The sequence below is a fragment of the Nannospalax galili genome, unplaced genomic scaffold, assembly GCF_000622305.1.
Source record: "Nannospalax galili isolate Female #2095 unplaced genomic scaffold, S.galili_v1.0 scaffold753, whole genome shotgun sequence".
In the NCBI taxonomy this organism is placed as follows: domain Eukaryota; kingdom Metazoa; phylum Chordata; class Mammalia; order Rodentia; family Spalacidae; genus Nannospalax; species Nannospalax galili.
The window spans coordinates 270659-282059 of record NW_008333775.1 but is presented as its reverse complement, the minus strand read 5'-3'; the positions used below and the strand labels follow the sequence as shown (position 1 = coordinate 282059).

The 11401-nt window shown below is 42.6% G+C and overlaps 1 protein-coding gene across 1 annotated transcript in view; it reads left to right on the top strand.

Moving 5' to 3' along the window:
- LOC103730224 (17-beta-hydroxysteroid dehydrogenase type 6) overlaps positions 1 to 9192 on the top strand; it is a 13837-nt gene extending 4645 nt beyond the window's left edge. Inside the window, 5 exon segments of the mRNA XM_017796964.1 lie at positions 4106 to 4141; positions 4198 to 4408; positions 4410 to 4454; positions 6351 to 6522; positions 8995 to 9192. Of these exon segments, the coding sequence (XP_017652453.1) occupies positions 4106 to 4141; positions 4198 to 4408; positions 4410 to 4454; positions 6351 to 6522; positions 8995 to 9192 (662 nt within the window).
- Positions 9193 to 11401: the final 2209 nt, after the last annotated feature.

Below are 11401 nucleotides of genomic sequence, written 5' to 3'. Positions count from 1 at the left end.
CACCTGGGAAGACTTGGCCCGGAACGCCACATCTTGGGCACAGCTGTTCCTACCTCCTAGGGGAACTGAAGAGACTGACCAGGGGCCTCCTGTCCCTTCTGCTCCCCTGAGTCTTACTTCTTCCCTCCTGCCCCTTCAGTCTGCCCCTGAGAAGAAGAAGCAAAAGCCAGTCCTCCCTGAGGACCAAGCTTCCCTAACCCTCCTTGATAAACCTGACAAACCCCCTCCTTTAACAGACTCCGCTTAAGGAGGGATGGGGGGCCCCTCTGATGGAACCTGGACTGCCCAGGTTTTTCCCCTCCGAACTATAGGAGATCAGATCCAGTACTGGCCTATTTCAGCCTCTAACTTGTATAATTAGAAGACTCATAACCCCTCTTTTTCTCAGGATCCTCAAGCTCAAACTGTTTTAATAGAGTCTATTCTCCTCACCCACTAACCCACCTGGGAGGATTGTCAGCAACTCCTCCAGGCCCTTCTAACCACAGAAGAAAGACAGCGAGTCATCCTGGAGGCCCGGAAAAATGTCCCCGGGCAGGATGGGAGACCCACTCTGCTCCCAAATGAAATAGACACAGGATTTCCTCTGACCAGACCCAACTGGGACCCTGAAACCGTGGCCAGTAGGGAGCGTCTCCATCTTTATCGCCAGACTCTGTTAGCGGGCCTCAAAGGGGCCGGAAGGCACCCAACCAATTTGGCAAAGGTACATGCTATAACCCAGGGAGAAAATGAAACTCCCGCAGGATTTTTAGAATGTCTGATAGAGGGATATCGGATGTATACCCCTTTTGACCCCACAGCCCAGGAGCGTCAGGCGGATCTTATTATGGCCTTTATAGGACAATCAGCTCCTGATATCCGTGGTAAGCTCCAAAGGCTGGAGGGCCTTCAGGGGTACTCTTTACAGGACTTAGTAAGAGAAGCTGAGAAAATCTACAATAAGCGAGAGACCTCAGAGGAAAGAGAGGACAGAATTAGAAAAGAACAGGAAGCCAGAAAAGATAAGAGAGAGAAAAAGAGAAACAAAGAGTTGAGTCAAATTTTGGCCACAGTAGTTCAGGGAACAGGACCAGGTAGAGACCTGGGAGATAAAAGAAGACCTCGAGTGGACAAAGATCAATGTGCTTACTGCAAGGAGAGAGGACATTGGGCTCGAGAATGCCCAAAGAAGCCACATCCATTTCACTACAAAGGGAGCTACTGTAAAAGGAAAAGATGGAGCTCCACTACAGGTATTAACCTTGCGGCTAAAAGATAAACATCGGTTATATGAGGGACCAATAGCAGGATATCTGGTATATCTGATTGGCTAAGTAAAACCCCCTCGGCATGGGCCAAGACAGGAGGCCCAGGACTAGCATACAACCAGCCTCCAATAGTGGTTACACTAAAACCATCTGCAACTCCGGTTTCAATCAAACAATACCCTATGAACAAAGAGGCCCGAAAGGAAATCAGGCCCCACATCCAAAGACTTTTACAAATGGGCATACTTCACCCTTGCCAATCCCCTTGGAACACCCCGCTACTCCCCGTAAAAAAAGACAGGGACAGATGATTATAGACCAGTTCAAGACTTAAGAGAAGTCAATCGGAGGATAAAAGACATCCATCCCACTGTTCCTAATCCCTATAATCTTCTGAGTTCTTTACCTCCTAGTCATAGGTGGTATACTGTACTTGACCTGAAGGATGCGTTCTTCTGCCTAAGGCTGAGCCCAGTTAGCCAGCCCATCTTTGCCTTTGAATGGAAGGACCCTGAAGCTGGAATATCGGGACAACTAACCTGGACGTGGCTTCCCCAAGGATTCAAGAACTCCCCCACTCTGTTTGATGAAGCTCTACACCGTGATTTGGCTGATTTTCGGGTAAGAAACCCACAGATTATGCTTCTTCAATATGTGGATGACCTCCTCTTAGCAGCTGAGACAGAAGCTGGCTGTCTGCAAGGTACGGAGGCTCTCCTACTGAGACTGGGGGAACTTGGATACCGGGCCTCAGCAAAGAAAGCCCAGATCTGCCTACAGCAGGTGAACTATTTGGGCTATAGGTTGGAGGGAGGGCAACGTTGGCTGACAGACAGCAGGAAACAGACTGTTAGCCACCATGTGGGTGCTGGGAACCTAACTCAGGGCCTGTGGAAGAACAGTCAGTGCTCTTAACCACTGAGTCATCTCTCCAGACCTCAAATAAGCTTTTTAAAAATTTTTTCTTTTGGACTTTTTTGAGACAGGGTCTCCCTGTAGCCTCAGCTGGCCTGGAACTCACTATGTAGACCAGGGTGGCCTTGAACTCATAGAGGTCTGCCTGCCTCTGCATCCAGAGTGCTGAGACTAAAGGCGTGCACCACCATGGCCCACAAATAAGCTTTTTTTTTGCAAGAGATAGAGACTATTACAGAGTTTCACAACTGGTCACACACAGAGACTATGTGTCTGAGAGATGTCCAGCCCTAAGTGACACATCTGCAGCAGAACCTCTACCCAGAGAAGACTCACAGAGCAAAATTTCCACATACAAGAGTACAATACACACAGAAGGTCACAACTGGCCGAGGTGTAGGAGCTTTCTCTATTCTTATACAATCCAGACCCCCCAAATCAGGTAATAGTGCCACCCACTTTCAGTCTAGGTATTCCTGCATTAATTAAGGCAATTCAAATATTCTTCCACAGACATGCCCACAGGCCAACTTAATATAGACAATCCCTTATTGAGACTCTCTTCCTAGGTGATTCAAGTTGGCAATTAAAACTAGATAGCACAGTGTGTGTGTGTGTGTTTGTGTGTGTAGGTAGAGGCTCGTGTGTGCTGGTCAGAGGACAACTTTGTGGAGTTGGTTCTCTTCTACTTTTATTTGGATTCCAAGGATTAAACTCAGGTTGTTAGGCTTGTATCTTTGGGCAGCAAGCACCTTTACCAGCTGACCTATCTCTCTGGCCCTTGTTTTGTTCTTTTTATTTTTTTTCCCCTGTTTCCCCTTTCCTGTTTTGAATTGATTTTTTTTTCCAGTTCTTGGTGCTGGAGATTAAACCTGGGGCCTTGCACATGCTAAGAACATGCTCTATACCCTCATTGACTGAATCTCATGCAACCCAGGCTGGCTTCAACCTGGCTGTGTATCAAAGGATCACCTTGAACTCTAGATCCTTCTGTTTCCACCCCCGCCACCCCTGAGTGTTGCAGTTATAGGCTGCGCTACCATACTTGGTTTCCCAGACTGAATTTTTTGTTCTGTTTTCCTCCCCTATGTTTAGAATAATATATATTATTCCTATTTCTTTAGTGGTTCTTCTAGAAAATTTAACTCATTTCATTTATTAAGCATAAATTTTTCTTCTATTCTTAAATTTTTATTATTATTATTATTATGTGTGATATGTGTTTGGGCATGTGAATGCCATGGTGTAATCATGAAGTAATCAGAAGATTACTTTATGGAGTTGTCTCCTTCTATCTTTACATGGGTTGCAGGGATTGAACTCAGGTTGTCAGGCTTTCTTGGCAAGTGCTTTATCCACCAAGCCATGTCTCCAACCAGAATTTTTTCTTTCCTTCTTCTTCTTATTGGTTTTATGAGACTGAGTCTCACTACGTAGCTCCAACTAGCTTAAAACTTCTATGTGGACCAGGGTGGCCTCAGACTCACAGCAGTTTTCCTGCCTGTGCTGCCTAAATGTTGGGATTACAGGCATGTGATACCATGCCTGCTTCATTATTCTTCCTGGAATCTTCCATTTAAAATTCCTTTCTTCCTGACTGAATACATTCCTTAGAATTTAGAGTCCAGAATATGTTGGGGCAAAATCAATCCCCCTCCCTCCCACTCTACTAACTTCAAGTTCACAGTGGCTAACAAATTCTCTTAAATCTTCTCAGAATTCTTTCATTCCTTAGTTTTTGGTCTGACTTAAGAACAACTTTCCCCTGATAGATACACATAAGAGTATTAAATATATATATTTCCTGTATAGCCAGACATGGTGGTTCACATTTGTAATCCCAGCACTTGGGAGGTTGAAACAGGAGGATCATTAGTTTCAGGTCAACCTGGGGTATGGAGTGAGGTTTTGTCTCAGATTTATTTTTTTGTTATCTCTAGCATTTTTAGTTCTTATCAGCAGGGAAATTGTTCAAGGTAAACAGTTGTTATTTTTGTCTGAAATCCAACTCGATTTAATTTTATTGTTTTAGGACTCTGGGGTTTGGTCAGTAATGCAGGCGTTTTCCAACCACTTGTCTACATTGAGTGGCAGAAACCTGAGGACCTCATAAATATCCTTCAAATGAACCTCATTGGTTTGGTCCAGGTGATGCTGAGCATGCTTCCCCTGGTAAGAAGAGCCCAGGGGAGGATTGTCAATGTCTCCAGTGTTGTGGGAAGAATTGCTTTCTTAGGAGGATTCTAGTTGCTCCAAGTATGGAGTTGAAGCATTTTCAGATATACTAAGGTAACTCTATTAGGGTAAAATTAAAAAGTCCTGAACACTGCACTGCTGTAGACACGTGGTACGCTGTGTTTTTCGCCTGTCTCACTTCGTCACTTCTGGTATTTTTTTTTTTGTTGTTGTTGTTGTTGTTGCTGTTGTTTGAGATAGGTTCCCACTCTCTAACCTAGTCTGGCCTGGATCTCACTAAATAGCCCTTGCTGGCTTCAAACTTGAGGTAATCCTGTCTTGGCCTCCTGCATGCTGAGATTACTAGCATAAACCATCATGACTGGCTCCCAAAGTCCTTTTTGTTTGTTTGACACAGGTTCTCATATAACCCAGGTTGGCCTCCAACTTGCTGTCATGTAGTCGAGACTGGCCTTGAGAACTAATCTTCTTTCTTCTACCTCCCAAGTGATGGAACATGTGTGTACTACATGCCCAGTTCAAAAATCTAGACACAAAGATATTATAACTAGTGCATAGAATCTGAGGCTCAAATTTAAAAGTATCATCACCTACCACAGTCAAGATTTGGCAGAACTGTTTTGACCCGAGGTCTTTGTCTTCTACTAACTATATCACACTTGAATTTTCAAGATTTATCCTTTATGAAATTTTGTTTCTGAGGAGAGAATGACTTTCTTTTTCTTCCTGAAAGCTTGTAACTCTCTTTCTCACTAGTTCCAATTTTCCTTCCTTTTACTCTTTTTTCTTTACCCCATAGCTTATTTACTTCCTTATAACTTCAACGTCCATGGACCCCAAGGGCTTGCCTCCATCTAGTGTTCATACACTATTTCAGGTTTGCATTGCTCCAGAATCGGCTTCCTTTTCTTCATAATCCCCTTATGTTTTAATCCCTTGGGGGATTCCTGTTGGTTGAATTATTTTTTAGGGGGGGATTGAACCCAGGGCCTGTGTACACTAGACAATAATTTGACCACTAAGCAACATCCTCAGTCCTGAATTCATATTTTTCATGTGCCAGTGCCAGCACAATTTTGTGTAATAATCAAATAATAATCATGCATTATTGTAAGTACTTTACCTCTATTCAATCACTTCTTTTATTGTGTTCCTGGGGTTTAAATCCAGGGCCCTCACATACTTAGGTAAACACTCCATCACTGGACTTGCTGCCAACTCCCAAGTCATTTAATTTTCATGGCAACCCAGTGAGAAGGTATTACTTTCATCTACATTGTACATCTAAGGAAACAACAATGAGGAGTTTAGGTGTTTGCCTGTTTCATATAGGTAATAACAGAGCCACCGTCCAGACCCAAGAGTGGTTCTCCTTCAGTCAAATACGTACCCTAGTGCAATCAACTGTGGGCGCCACCACCTTCAACTTAGATTTAGAAATATTTAAATTGTTATGTTTTTCTTGTCTATTTTTATTTTATTTTTGGTCTTTTTAGAGACACAGTCTCTCTGTAGCCCCAGCTAGCCTGGACTTGCTATGTAGACCAGGCTGGCCTCAAACTCACAGATATCTGCCTGCTTCTGCCTCTCCAGCGCTGGGATTAAAGGCATGTGACACCATGTCCAGCTACTTTTTAAAAAAAATGTTATTCTTATTCATTTATTTTTATTTTATGTGTATTATGCCTGCATGTAAGTGTACCTGCATCATGCAGTACTTGCAGAAGACAGAAGAGAGCATCCGAGTCCCTGGAACTGGAGTTATGGAACTGGCTATGGGTCCTGGGATGTAGGTACTGGGATTTGAATCTGGTTCTTAATCACCGATGAGCCATTCCTTCAGCCTATCCTTCTCTGTTTTTATAGCCTTTGAAATAAGCAGTTTTTTAAAAAAATTATCTTTTTTGTATTATGCTGTTTCCTCTCTGAGAACATTGAAATAGCACTGTCTTTTTATCAAAGGAGTTAACCTAAGGAGTTTTGTTTCAGGCATGAGATTCAAGATTTTGGAGTGAAAGTCAGCATAATTGAGCCTGGCAGTTTCAGAACAGCAATGACAGATACGCAGGCAATTATGGAGAAAAGCAAGAAACTCTGGGAAGAAACTCCTCCGCATCTTAAGGAATCCTACAGACAGCAGTTTTTTGATGACTCTGTGTGTGTGTGTATGTGTTTGTAGGTATGCATGTGGATGCAGATGGGCTTGTCCATGTGTGCACATGTGGAGACCAGAGGTGGACGTTGGGTGTCTTTCTGTTGCTCCCTGCCTTATTTTTTAAGATGGGGTTCTCTCAGTGAATTTTTTCAGCTAGATTGCCTGGCCAGCAAGTCCCTGGGATCTGCCTTCTCCATTCCGCCAACACTAGGTTACAGATGCATGCTGCCAAGCCTGGCTTTTTGCATGTGTGTTGGGGATCTGAACTCAATGCACAACAAGCACTTTATCTACTAAGAGGTCTCCTCAGCCACAGCTGTTTTCCTTTGATAGAGATAATGGGTGCCCTTGTGTGCTAGTTAAGTTTTTATCAACCTGACACAAAATTAGAGTCACCTGGGAAGAAGGACCTTCCGTTGAGGAATTTCTTCCATCAGGCTGGCCTGTGGGCATGTCTGTGAGTCATTTTCTTAATTGTAAATTGATAATAGGCTTGCTCAGCTCACAGTGGGTGGTGCCATCCCTGGGCAGGTAGGCCTGGGCTGTATAAGTAGCTGAGCAAGTCAGTAAGTAGCATTTTTCCATGGTTACTGCTTTAATCCTGCCTTGGCTTCCCTTGATGAAATAAACCCTTCCCAAGTTGCTTTTTGGTCAGTGTTTTATCACAACAACAGAAAGCTAACTAGAATACCTCGTGTAAGAAAAGAAGGTCTGTGAGCAAAGCTCCTAAAACAAATTCTTTTTTAGGACAGGAGGGCCTTCATGGTTGGCTTCCTTATGGTGGTGGCAGTTGGGGAAAGGGCTTTAGGCAATCGAAGGCCTTGGATTTTCCTGCTCTGCCCTATCATTTGCAGATCTGTCCACTTGAGTATCAGGAGGTGTTACTTGCTTGGACATATGGAGCCCTTGGATCTTGAGGATAGGATTCCCTTGATAGTTTGGCAGTTAGTTTGGCAGGACTGGTATGAGATAACTTCTTTATTAAAATGAAGTCTTTAGTATTGCCTACTCTTGTGGTAACAGAGGGCCTGACAACAAACTGTTTCTTACTGAGATAGGAGGGAAGTTGTAGGTAAGGAGTGGTTGGCGGGTGAGGACCAGGTTTGCAAGGCCTATTGACTATTGCTGAGGGCTGGACCTCTCATGGATAGGCCACAGAAGCCTTATCAGAGTGAGATTATTCAGTTTCAAGTAAGAACACACTCTGATGATTGTAAATTTGTGTGTCTGAGTATGTGGTGTGTATGCTCGAGTATGCATGTGTTGCATGCAGGTGGTGTGGGCTGAGCAAGGCAATCCTCTTAGTAGAAGCAAGTGATACATACTGATGTGAGATGCACTTTCCTGGGGTAAGAATACTTTTTCTTCACATAGAGACATTAGCAACCTGACAGTCAGCAACCTGACAAGGCTGAAGGGAGTTGTTCATTATAAAGCTTTGCATTGCATTATAAAGCTTTGTGGTAGATAACAGCAGCCCTATTTCTGGATTTGGGTAATACTGCTTTCCAGAGGAAAGGAGAAGGGGAATGAGCAGGCAAAGAATTCTAGACCCAGAGCCCTTTCTTCTGGGTGCAATAGGCCTCTGAGGTTCCTATGAGCTGAGGGGATAGAAGTTGGATTAAGGAAAGGCCATTTACACAGTGCCTGACCTTCTTAGAATCATTGGCAATTAGGGAACTAGAGTTCCCATCATAACAGATAGCTGGCCATTGTTGTAGGCTCTCTTTCACTGGAATTCCGTTCACTATGAGAGCACGTTTCGCTTTGTGGATGGTTTGACAATAGAAATCCTGCTGATTTCTTTTGACTTTGGAAATTTCTATTGACTTCAGAATTGACTTTGGAAAGATTATACATAAAAGATGGGATGTATATACCTCATAACTTGAAACAGCTATGTGATATGGTTTGTATCTTTGTGCACGCACCAGAATAATCTAGATCAGTGCTGACCAATGGAAGTATAATGAGAGCCTCACATGTAGTTTTAAATTTTCTAGTAGGCAAGCCTACCAAGATGGCTCAGCAGGTAAAGGAGCTTACCATCAAATCTGACGACCTGCATTCAGTTCCCAGGACCCATATGGTAGGAGAGAATCAACTCCCACTAGTTGTCTGCTGACTTCAACATATGCATTGTGGCAAGTGCACACATACATTGTGTGTGTGCGCGTGTGTGCACACACACACAAATAATAATGAATTAAAAATTTCCAGTTTAAAAAGGAGATTCAAATCCTTATGTTGTTTCAGTCATGGAGCTGAATTTTAAAAATAAAATTTATTAGAATGAAATAAAAGTGAAAGTTCAATTTTCATGTATGATCTAGTGGTTATCATATTGGGAATCATAGGTCTGTACTAGAGTCTTGGACCTCATAGATAGACTTCTGTGACTGCATGTAACAAAATATTAAAACTGCAGCATAAGGAATGAGATTGCTGACTGTCCTCACTCTCTGGTACAGTGTGCAGCACCTTGGAAAAAGGGCTAAGTGCAGTGCAAACCTGAGCCTGGTGACTGACTGCATGGAACATGCCCTGACCTCTGTGCATCCGTGCACCCAATACCCAGCTGGCTGGGATGCTCTGCTTTTCTTCATCCCTCTATCTTATTTGCCTACATCATTGGTAGACTACATAGTGACCAAATCCAGGCTCAAGCCAGCCTAGGCAGTCTGAAGAAAGCTGATTCAGTGGCTCTTGGAATGAAGAACACAAGTCTGAAATCGTTTGTGTCTGGGTGATTGTTATTTGAACCCAGGCTGCCTCTGACAATAAGCTTTCTTGCCTAAACTCATTTATCAGACATTCTTTCTTTCCTTTTTCTTATTTTAGAGAGGGTCTCACTTTGTAGCCTTGGTTGGGCTACAGAGCCCTTGCTATTTAGACCAGGCTGGCCTTGGACTCATAATGTTCTGCTTGCCTTGATCTTAGCAAAGATGTTCACTTTCTGGGTATACAGTTTACTACTGTAAGTAAACTATTATAATCATATTTTCCGGAGACTATTTCTATAGTGTACCATTCTTTTCTTTTTCCCTATTAAAGAGCCATGTAAAAACAAGTTAATCTGTTTTGATGTCATTTCTTTATATATACATATCAGTAGTTTTGTGATTAACTCTTATTCAAGGATTGTTGAAGAAGAGTAAGTTTGCTTGTTCTTTTTTGGAAATGGGTCTGTGTTATGTTATCTATGATACATATTAGGTTTTTTTATCTTTCCTTTTTAACAGCTGTTATTTTTCCAATATATTTCTATTTCTTCCTTTTTTTTTTCACTCACTATGTAGACCAGACTGGCCTTGAACTCACAGAGATCCTCCTGCCTCTGCCTCCCGAGTGCTGGGATTAAAGGCATGTGCTACCATGCCCAGCCTATTTCTTCCTTTTAAAAAAAGAAATTATTTAATTTTTTTTGGTGTTTTTGAGATGAAGTCTCCTTGTAGCTCCAGCTGGCCTGGAGCTCACTATGTTGACCAAGCTGGCCTTGAACTCACAGGGGTCTGCCTGCCTCTGCCTCCTGAGTGCTGGGACTAAAGGCATGTACCTGGCTTATGATTTTTGATTTTTAGATCAGAATAACATGCTCACACATTTTAAAAGTCAATTAATAACCTAAAAATTTTATAGCCACTTTTGAAAGAGATGTATCTTTGCTCTGAAAATTGTTATTGAGTATGTTAAAGCTGTAATGAAATGCTTCTTCTAAAAAAATATATATATATTTTAAAAAAGTCAATTAATATTCAAAAGCCTGTTCAGTGTAATGCCTTGGCAGGTGAAACGCTGGCCAGGCAAGTCTGATGACCTGAGTTTGATCTCCAGAATCCACAGTAGAAGGAGAGAACTGACTCCTGAAAGTTATCTTCTTATCTCCACATATGCTCCATGGCATGAAAGTACCTGGACTCACACACACACCACCACCACCACCACCACCACCAAATCAAATCGAATTCAAAAGTTTGGAATGAAAACCAGTAATCCCAGCTGGACATGGTGGCGCACGCCTATAATCCCAGCACTCGGGAAGCAGAGGCAGGTGGATCTCTGTGGGTTCAAGGCCAGCCTGGTAGTGAGTTCCAGGGCAGCTGGTTACAGGGGGGATTTAACACCCAGAACCAAAAAAAAAAAAAAAAACTCAAAAAACAAAAACAAAAAACCCCCAGCAATCCCATCACCTTCATCTCCCCCTTCCCACTGCCCATCACAGGCCAATACTCTCTACTTTTAGCTATTTCTTCTGGTCTCTCTTCTCAGTCCCTTCCTTCCTTTTTTCATTGTCTTCTTTTCTTTCCCAACTGCCCAGGCAGGTTCTCACTATGTAGCCCACACTGGCCTTAAACTTGTAGTTCTTTAGCCTCCACCCTGGAGTTCTAGGATTACAGGGATGTGCCACCACATCCAGCTATAATATACTATATTTCTTGATTTATCAATTTTAGACGTTTTTCTTTTTGAGACAGGGTCTCACTATGTAGCTTTGGCTGGCCCAGAACTCATATGTAGACCAGGATGTCCTTGAACTCATAGAGATCCACTTGTCTCTGCCCCCTGAGTGCTGTGATCAAAGGCATATGCTACCACACCAAGCCCAATTTTAGACATTCTTGATTTACTTACTGGTATGGGAAATAAAAAATTAATATTTTCACATTTTTTGCTCATTTTCTTTGTATTCATATTTCTAGTATAATTTTATCACATTTCATATTAATTATATTTACATTAAGTGTATGAATATTGATTATTGTTTATTCACTTTTTTTGGTTTTTTTGGGACAGAGATTCGGTATGTAGCCCTGGCTGGCCTGGACTCACTGTGTAGACCAGGCTGGTCTGGAACTCACAGAGATCCTTCTATCTCTGCCTCCTG